This window comes from Prunus persica, chromosome G1, assembly GCF_000346465.2.
Source record: "Prunus persica cultivar Lovell chromosome G1, Prunus_persica_NCBIv2, whole genome shotgun sequence".
NCBI lineage: Eukaryota > Viridiplantae > Streptophyta > Magnoliopsida > Rosales > Rosaceae > Prunus > Prunus persica.
The window spans coordinates 11,687,157-11,697,465 of NC_034009.1; the positions used below are offsets into that span (position 1 = coordinate 11,687,157).

Sequence of the window (10,309 nt, forward strand, 5' to 3'; positions counted from 1 at the left end):
TTTTTGGGTCACAGCTGCTGAATATATCATCACCTAATCTTGAATATCTTGTCTTATGGTTTTATGGGATGCAATCGGGTCAAATATACTAGTCTGTCAATCCCCCAGAGTTTGTCTTTTCTTTTTGTTGATCATCACACCTACTGAGATGATTGGAGTGGCGAAGTATGCTGCTGAAGTTCTGAATAAGGTGACAATGAGGACTTAGAAAAGGAAATTTTATCGTTCCAAAAGGGTTAAAAAAACATTGCCAAGTTGAGGTTATACAGGATTGAGTTTTTCTTTTTCCTAATCAAAGGGGTTCAGATAGTTATTAAAGTTAACTGTAAGAGTTTATCGATATATGTTGATAGAAGATGAATCTATTTGCCAATAAAGTTGGAGCTTGGAGGTCTTCGTCATTCCTTTCTGTAACCCTCATTAATGAATGCTCTTATTATAAGGAACTCTATGAATGGGCTGATTAATGAATGTTCTTATTATTCGTCAACCAAGAACTCTATGATGGAAATGTGGGTTAGGCAAAAGGAATGTGTCTGCCTTTTGCACTCGAGTTCAATCCCTCTCTCAGTAGATTAGAGTAGTTTAGACCCTTGTCCACAAAAATAAATAAATAAATAAACTAAGAACTCTATGATCTTTTTTGTCTGAAAATTGTCTCAGGCATGCCAAGTTTTTTATTCCACTAGAGTTGCAACAAGCGAAACTCTTACTCCATAAAAAGCATATCATTAAAGCAGGACCAAATTGAAACTAAACATCCCAATGGATTTAAGGATCGACGGCTGGGATATTCAACAAAGAAATAGGGCATATGAATTTCTGCGTTGGGCCATTTGTTTAGTACCCGTTTGACATTGCTTATTTGGGATGATAAGTGATTTTAAAAAAAATTTGGGAAGCCCAGCCCGTTTGGTAACCTATAAAAAAATCACTTATTATTAAAAATTGCTGTAGGAGAAAGCAATAAAGGAAAACTGATAATGGGCTGCTTTCAATTTCTGATTATACGGTAATCAGATTTGAGAAGGCGCTAGGTTTAATGAAAATTACAAAATTCTGAAAATACCCCAATATGATTTCAGGTTCTCCTCTTCAAGCGTCTTCTCCTTTCCACACCATAGAACACTCTTCTCCTTCTCTTCCATTCTTCCTCCCTTTTTTTTCTTGTTGGATCAATTGAAGTGGCTGTACTCGCAACTATTATGCCAGAGAAGCCTGGGAGCTTTAAACATTATTGTGAACTGGTATTCTAATGGTGCCTTGGTCAACTGTTTTTTTCTTTTTCGCTTTCCAACTGAAGTGTTCTTCATGGTGTGAACTGAATCACTTTGGTTGACAGGTGGGCCCAATGAATATCAGTGAATTTAAATACAGATATAATTTAGATAAACAGGTTGTAGTATTGTATACAGGTTGTAGTATTGTATACAGGTAAAGCACTAGTCATCTTTTAGGTTTTACTAACATTATTTTTCCCAAATTTGCTGCCAATTTCTTTTCTGTGGTTAAGATGGGTTTACTTATGGCTGTTTTGTTTCCCATTAACAAAAGCTTTTTACTTGGAATTAGGAATGCATAGAACTTTCTTAAGATATTTCTTTATCCTTTTATATCATGTGCAGTGTTGGTATGCACACAGCTTCTGAACTTAAAGAAATGCAAGACTTGCAGTCTCACAAAAAGTGACTTAGTTAAAGATCACTTGCAATAGGGTGAAACTGGGGCAAATGTGTTGGTTGGAATCCAAGTTGCCCGGGGCGAGATTGATGAGTTTCAAGCTTGTGGGAGTTCTCTTGGATATGACTATGTAGTGGTGACCGATGACAATGAGTTCAGTCTTTTAATGCATTGAGACTTTCACATTGCTATGAAGGGGAAGCTTGTGCCTCCTGATCACGTTTCAAGTAGAAAAAAATTCATGACTCATTAGCAAGTAGAAAAAAAAATAAGTATTGAAGGCAATAAGAGAATGTGACTTTCACTATTAGATGGAAGTTGAGCATTTCATTGTCTTCTCTTTTAGCTTGAAATCTCATTTCGTTCATGGTTATATTTTTATGTACTATTTATTATTGATAGCACCGAAATATTGCAATGATTTAACAATTTTAACGTAATACTTTATTTATTTTATGATTAAAATAATTTTTAGGTGTTAAGGTTAGAAAACATATTAAATACAAGAATTATATAAGTGAAAGTGAAAATGAAATTGCTTTTCTTTTTACCAAACAATTGAATAGAAAATAAATTTCAACATATGCCTTTTTTTAGTCATCAGACATAGCTCAAAGCACTTTTACACAAAATTTACCAAACACTCATAAACTGATTATTTTACCAACAACACTTTTAACAAAAAGTTAACCAAACGCCAAACTACTTTCTCTCAGAGCAAATATGACAGTGATTATTTTCACAGCATAGCAATGCCAAAGAAATAGGCCATATGAATTTCTGCGTTGGGCCATTTGCTTAGTCTAAACTGAGTAATCATTGAGTGCTTATTCCAAGAATTCTATAGTGAGTGTCTTAGTCCTTAGGTAAGGTCCTATCTCTTAATCGTTGGATCAAATTGGTTAGTATGATCCAATAATTAAGAGATAGGGTCTTACCTAAAGGCCATATATAAAGCCCTCACTATAGAATGACTCGTGCTTATTCATTTAGAATAATGTTTTATTTTTCTGCTTCTATTATGATCAAAAGAAAAAAAAAAAAAACTTTACATTAAAACCACTTTCAAACATAATTTTGCATGAAAAATAAAATAAAAATAATGTTACTCTTACCACATTTGCGTACCACATTCCCATACCATACCACACTATGTGACAGATGAGCTGAACAACCATATCAATTAAAATTATTTAGTATTTTCTTTTCTTTTATGATTTATAAACACTTAACAAAACTATTCATTAAACTTTCTTTATTAAAATACACTTCGTTGATTTAATTAATGTGACATATAATATAGACATGCCACATCATGGGATAAAAATGTGATAAGGTGTTGCATTACTAAAATAAATAAAAAATTATCAATGATAGGTAAGATAGCTAATTTAATATGATTACAAAGAAATACTAAACAGGTAGAGAGTTATGCTATACAATTGCCACATATTTCCAAACATGTTCGAAAGAAAGTTGCAATCAGAGATCATTATTTCAAGAAGAAAACAATTCAAGGTGATATACAAACCCTAATGTTATCCCCGAAGGGGTGAAATGAGAAATAACTCAAAAGTTACTCCTGCAAAAAATGCCACATAGAAAGAACTTGGGTAAAGTTAATGCATAGCATAGTACTCCTTCATTCAAGTTGTCACATGCCCTTTATGTCTTTGTTCTTATCTGAATCAGAGAGTAACGGAACCACTGAGACAGATCATACAACCCCTTCACTTAGAATTAGTGATATAAAGTACAACTATTCGCTAAACTTCCTCCGATGGAACTCGACGGGGCTCAATATTTTTCACGCAGATGTGGCAATAACCAATACATATAACTGATATTTGTATCACTTAAATTGATGAAGTTTCAATTAGTGATGGATCAATCCTGGTTAGTATGTGGTGGATGACTGTCCCATCTAACATTGGTTATGGTTAGTGGATTCCACCATATAAACCCACCATGGAGTCAGTACCATTGACCAGATCCACCTTGAGCAGCAGCTACTTTCCTTGGCATGTACTGAGGCTTTGGCTGCAGACCATTGGAACCTTCAACGCCTTCACAATCTCCCCTCTCATTTTTACAGGGTGGATTTCTTCGAGGATATGAACCCGTACTTGTAGCAGTATACTGGGGTTGAGCAGTTGGATTCCTAACCATCCTTCGCTGCTCAAGAGCCTCTGCTGCAGCTGCTGCCCCGCAATTATTAAAACGTAATACTGAACCCACAACTTTCCCTGGCCTTGCGCCTCCTGCATCAAGAACTGGTTACAACCACTCGAACTGGAGCATCATAATTAAAGGACAACCTAACAATGACAATTTGTAATAATTATTGAAAACATCTGCACCTTGGATGGTTTGAGGAACTGGAAGCCTTGTTGTAGGGATCCCAGAGCTTCTGTCGATCTGTGGCTTCTCAATTTCTTTGATGCAGCATTTCGAGAGGTCATCTGCGACTTCTGTTGAATGCTGTACCGTATTATCGGAATATAAAACACATGCCCTGCATGCACAAATTTTAGTCAATACAACAATTTCAAAATTAGATAGTGAGCAGCTTGACAAAAACACGGCTGGAATCCTTCGCGATTGTCTAGTTCATGCTATTTTCTGGAATATCTGGATGGAGCGAAATCGAAGAATTTTTCAGGGTCATATAGGAGTAAGGGTTGAGGAATTATGGGACAGAATTAAATTTTGGGCATCCCTTTGGGCTTCGGTTTCGGGGCAGTTCAAGGACTAGCACTACTCTACCATCATGAGAGACATGATGGCAGTCTTAAGATGATTTTACTGAAGTTTTGTGTTTTTTGTGTTTTTTAATTACAGAATTTTTTCAATCTTAGTAGGGCAGACACTCTTTATTTTTGGTTTTATTGTTTGATCAAGGATTTTTCCTCCTGATTATCAATACAATGTTTCTTTTCAAAAAAAAAAATTTACAAGCGATGCTCAGAAAACAGCAACTACAAGGGATACCTGGGTAGTGATGCATGTGTCCTTTCAGGCGGAACAACAGTTGCGCCATTTCCATAGTGCTCCTCAAGATAGGCAAATTGCTTCTTGAAATGGTCAACAGCACTGTATTGAAAAAGTAACTAAATTAACAATTATGAAAAAGATTTCTCCAGGGTTAAAGCTTAATTCGATCCTCATGATGTAAACAAAAGAGAAATCATCTATTCCACCAGGAAGAGAAGTCGGAATTTTATTGGGAATTTCCCGCGGTCATATATGAGTACAATTAGTAAGCATACCTACTCTGAACAGAATTGATGTAATAGTAGAACAATCAAGCCTCTTACATTTTCACAACTCAGAGTATATTAGTGGCACATAAAATGTTTTCCATAAACATTAACAGTTTTATTAAAATATCAGACAATGTTGACCAGCAACTTTATTTTTTTATGAGAAACACAGAGGAAAATACCTTGGATACACGACTACAAATGCAAAAGGTTTTGCAAGAGCATGTATGAGTAGGATGTTTTCTACTAGAATAATAAATATAAGATTTCAAAAGAAAATACCTTGGATACATGAAGCCCGTTGGTTCTGATCCTTCTAAGTACTCCTTCAACATCTTTGGATGGTACTCAAGAGTCTCACGGTAAATGAGCTCTCTTACATCTTCTTTGGTTATCCTTCGCCTCTCAAACTCAAATTCCATCTTGGTAACTGGTTGAGCAGAAGGTTCTCTCTCCACCTTTGCCAAACCCTTAAAATAGGGATCAGCGAGGGCCTAAAAGAAGCAGAAAATATCTCTATTAGAAAAATAATATGCATAGGGGAAAGTACTGATGAATTTCAATGAACATTTACCTCTTCAGCAGTAGGTCTATCCTTTGGTTCAAATGCCAACATTTTTTCTAATAAACGAAGAGCAAGTGGGTCTGCATTCGGGAATTTATGGGAGAAAGGAATTTGCTTCTTCTTCCGCATACTGCTTAAGTATCTGCGAGCTTTCTCATTGCGTACCTGTTTGATAAAATAAAAAATTAGACTCAGACAATGAACACACTAGAAAATGGGAAATACAAGCGCAAACACACATCCTAACTATGTTAAGACTAAGTTTATTACAGGAAACTGACCCTAGCAATTGCTTCAGCAGATGGTGTCCCCAATAAATCAGTCATCAGATCCAATTGATGGACAACATTTTTGCCAGGAAAAAGAGGTTTTCCCGTTAAAAGCTCTGCAAAAATGCACCCTATGCTCCATACATCTATTGCGGGTGTATACTGAAAACAGAAAACAAGGGATCAATAGACTGATAGTCCCACCTGGAAAAGGAGAATAAAAAGTAAAGCAAACAAATTTCTTACAGCAGACTAAGATGGCTATTATTGGATGACTGAGTGACATAACTTGCAATGGTTACTGTTCAATGCCATTACAGGAAGTAGAGGTAATCCCATTAGTAAATAGTTGCTAATGTCAACCCCACAGATAATGCAAGGCAAACGAGTATAGGCTTGTCATAGAAGATAGATAAGGTATGGCTCATTTGACTATTCTATTGTATAAATGAACAGTCTTTCAAATAGAAACCAATAATTTTAAGGGTTACAGATGCTGTCTCATGTCCCAGGCAATGCCAAAATTTTAGAATAAATAAAATTTTCCAACAAAAGAAAAATAAGCTAGGATAGGCTTGCTAAGATAGATCTAATAATCAGACAAAAGAAAAAATATGATAACAGTGTTCTAAATCTACTCATAATAAGTTAAGGAGAAAGGACAGGTGCTTAGATATTCAAATCACTAAAGTTCACCACAACATTTCATTTTTAAGAAAATTGGAAAACAGAAGAGATGAGGAAACATTACAATTTACACATAATGATGCAATATTACAAAAAAAAAAAAAAAAAAAGAAGTTGGAAAACAATTCAAAGGATCATTGCACACCAGATGAAAAGATCATATTGCATCCAAGAAAGTGTAAGGGATAATGATTCTTGCACCTTTGAGAAAAATGAACCACACAACTCAGGAGCCCTATACCATCTTGTGGCAACATAGTCCTGCATGTAGAAGACATGGAGTTATAAATGACGAATCTGAACAAAAACTTGCATTTTTAGAAACCATGCATATTGGATACCATGGGGAAAATGAAACTCATTAGTTGTTCACTTAGAAACTTACCGTCCAAAATATAGCAGTAGGGGTATCATTGAAAGCTACTCTTGCAAGACCAAAGTCGCATATCTTGAGTTTGCAGTCAGCATTTGCTAAGATATTTTTGGGTTTTAGATCTCGGTGAAAGACATTTGCTACAAGACCAATGTATGAATAAAATCAGAACCGGCATTATCATGATATCCTTGGAATTTGAGGTTAAAAAAAAATGCACTAATGCTAAATCTAATAAAGTAGTGCAAACAGGGTCAGAATTGTCAAAAGTATAAGACTATGACCTGTGTGTATGTACTTCATGCCTCGAAGAAGCTGATAAAGAAAGAACTGATAATGTTCTGGTGTCAAATCGTCATTTGCTTTGATAACCTGGTGTAAATCAGATTCCATGAGTTCAAAGACAACATATATGTCTTTGAATTCCCTTCTGGATGGAGGTAACAAGATGTGCTTGATCTCCACAATGTCTGGATGACGCAGGAGCCTAAGAAGTTTAATCTCACGAAGAATGCGTGTGGCATCCGAGACATGTTCAAAGATATCATTTATTTTCTTTATCGCAACCTTTTCTCCAGTATGTGTATCAAATGCAGAGCAAACAACACCATAGCTTCCTTTACCAATTACTTCCTCTATTTTATACCTACTACCCTCACCATATTCTGTGAAGAAGTCCACATCCGCAGATGACTGCATGACCGAAAACATACCATTTCATCATCATGACATCTTAAGTGAAGTTATTATGCAATTGAAATGATTCACAACATTGAGTGGAAACAGTTGGTCTGAGGACCTTCCAGAATACTACAATGACTAAAAGAGACCAATAAAACTAAATAATTCATATGTTGCAAATTATGTACAAGAAGATGAAAGAATGTCTGGAATTATTTGCCCATCAACAATAATTGAAATGCAAAACAAATCCTCAGTCATAATGAAAGGCAATGCCAATCTAACCTTGTAAATCACAATAAGAACATCACTAAACCAGGGTGAACATCCACTAACTATTTTCTTGAAATATATCTCTCCACATTTTGACTGAAGACTACAAGTACTTATTATGATCAAGGAGGTAAACGGCAAGAAAAAGTAAAGAATCATAACAGAAAGTTTGTAAATGATACTGAATGTTTATTAGTTATAGATAAGAGAGATTCCCAGCTAAGCCTAAACTACCGGCTTTGGTCCATGAACTAACCATAAAATGTTTACGACACAAGACAAAAACTAAACAATAACAGCTTCACTTGACAAAACTATTAAAGTGGGCCCTTCCCAGACAACAAAATGCACGGCATAGAACTGAGACATGAACATGGCACACTGTTCAATCCCATCCACATATAGGAATAATACCTTAATACAACAGAAAATCCCACTAAATATGGACCACATACTAATATTAGAGAACCACAATGAGTTTGTGAACATAAAAATTTGCACCAGCAAGAGATTATGATGAAATTATTAACAAATGCAAAATCATTTCTTCTAATAACATGAACAATAAGGTACCAATATCAGTATAAACATCAGAAGACATCAGACATGTTTTGCATTTCTGCAAGAGTGTATTAAAAGTGACTGAATTTACCTTTTTTCTTGGATCAGGCTGCATCTTAGCACCAAAGCATAAAAAAACTTTCTAAGCAACAATCCAACGGGTGCATCTAACACTTAAGCTGAAACTCAAACCCAGATCACAAAAGCAGCAAAAGATAAGCCAAATCTCTCTCAAATGCAAATACCCAGATGATCAAATCTCCTCAATATCACCAACATCCAAAATCAAAAACTGAAAAGCTTCTATCTGAAGCGCGTTTGGTCTAAAATAAGACAGCTAATAAGGTTGGGGTTGCTTTGGGGCTGAAATAGCAACCCTTGTATTCAAATGAAATACTTAACTGAGCAAAGTGATTGGTTAAAAAGGTAAAGGCGGAAGTATCTAATTTAGTTGGAAACGAAGAGTTTACAGATCACAGAGTGAAAGTGTGAGTTCTGCAAAGTATCTAGCGGAAATAACTAACTTTGGAGGATCTAACAAGGCGGTAATCTCCAATGTTTTCCGAGGAAAACAGGAAAATATATATATATATAAACTTATAGTGAGAGAAAAGACGGAATCTTTTGGAGAAGAACAGAGTATGTGTTGTAGCCGAAATTGGGACTTGAAGTGGCAGATAGTTTCAGATTGAATTAGAAATTTCTGAGTGCAAGTGCTTTTGGATCTCACAGAGAAAACGAAGAGGGAGAGAATCTCAGAACGGCGAACTCCAAGTCGGAGCCTTTGGAGCGAAGAGAGAGACAGAGAAAAACAGAGAGAACAGCAAAGTGTTTAAAGATGGGCATTATTTTGCATTATTCTTTTATCTCATAAAATAATATACAAGGGTGGGGACTTAAAAATTATTATTATCTTTTTTTTTTGGTGCTGAAATAATTATATTCTTTGTGAAAATACCTCTTTGCCATTCACTTTAGACTTTTTTTCTAGGTTTTATTTTCATTTTTTACTTTTGCTTTACTAGAGTAATAAATAGCACATTTGCATCTATGATTTGGAGCTACTTGAGATGACATTGGAGAAATATGAATACCTAGGACCCTAACCAATCTAATTGTCTTTTTGGTTCCCCTTTTTTTGGGGTACTTAGCTTTCCGTTCTTTATACCTATGACACATTTGTGATTTGTATGCGATGTAACAAGATTTTAGATTATGAAGTGAGGATGTGAGGATGTGAGGATATGAGGCTGTGACGGATGAAATGAGAATAAATTGGTCGAAAGCAAAAGAAATTAAAATAAAAGGCAAGAAAACGTTATATAATTATTCTTAGTTTTTAGCTTTTTCTAAAAACAAAAAAACAAAAGTAAACTTACATAGAGGCTCTTCGAAGAAGCCAAACATCTTTCAAAATTGGCTAGAACATCAACTACTATGCTAGCTTCCCTATAAATATGTCGCACCACATGAAGACGAACATCTTTCACGCAATCTTAACATTGTCATTCTAGTATTGGATTAGTTTTTAGCTTTATTATTAATGCAATTTTAAATTATATAGAAATATTAATAAAATTTATATATATTTGATTTTTTGGGCTAATGATATATAAATTTGATTGTTTAAAAAAAATAAGAAATTTAAAATAATACTTTCAGCACTTGGAATCCTTTATTTTCACATGACCAAATTAGCAATTTGTATTGATGTCACGTTTACTTACTTTCGATTTTAATTCATAATATCATTGTGTTTCCTTACACACTTATATATGAGTCTCACGTTACAATTTGTTATATGATTCTTCTCTTCTCTATTCTTCACCTCCCTGATTTATGACTTCTTTAATTCAAAATAATTCTTTAACTTTAAAATGCTTTTGCATGAAGCACTTATATTCATACGCGATTCTAATAGAGAAAAAGTTCAAAAAATTTATTGAAAATTCAAGTG

The 10,309-nt window shown here is 34.7% G+C and overlaps 1 protein-coding gene across 1 annotated transcript; it reads right to left on the reverse strand.

Moving 5' to 3' along the window:
• On the reverse strand, nucleotides 3,133-9,460 carry LOC18793146 (mitogen-activated protein kinase 16). The gene is made up of 10 exons (XM_007227664.2): nucleotides 8,444-9,460; nucleotides 7,122-7,530; nucleotides 6,850-6,977; nucleotides 6,666-6,725; nucleotides 5,790-5,939; nucleotides 5,518-5,673; nucleotides 5,226-5,437; nucleotides 4,672-4,773; nucleotides 4,041-4,195; nucleotides 3,133-3,941 (listed from the first exon to the last, which is right to left on the reverse strand). The coding sequence occupies exons 1-10, from the start codon at nucleotides 8,465-8,467 to the stop codon at nucleotides 3,655-3,657; spliced, it is 1,683 nt and encodes a 560-aa protein (XP_007227726.2). The 5' UTR covers nucleotides 8,468-9,460; the 3' UTR covers nucleotides 3,133-3,654.

Coding starts and splice junctions, on each gene's coding strand:
- LOC18793146 (XM_007227664.2), bottom strand. CDS start 8,467: ATGCAGCCTGATCCAAGAAAAAAG. Junction 5,940..6,665: donor GTGGTTCATTTTTCTCAAAG/GTGCAAGAATCA, acceptor TTCTGTTTTCAG/TATACACCCGCAATAGATGT. Junction 3,942..4,040: donor AGTTCCTCAAACCATCCAAG/GTGCAGATGTTT, acceptor TTCTTGATGCAG/GAGGCGCAAGGCCAGGGAAA.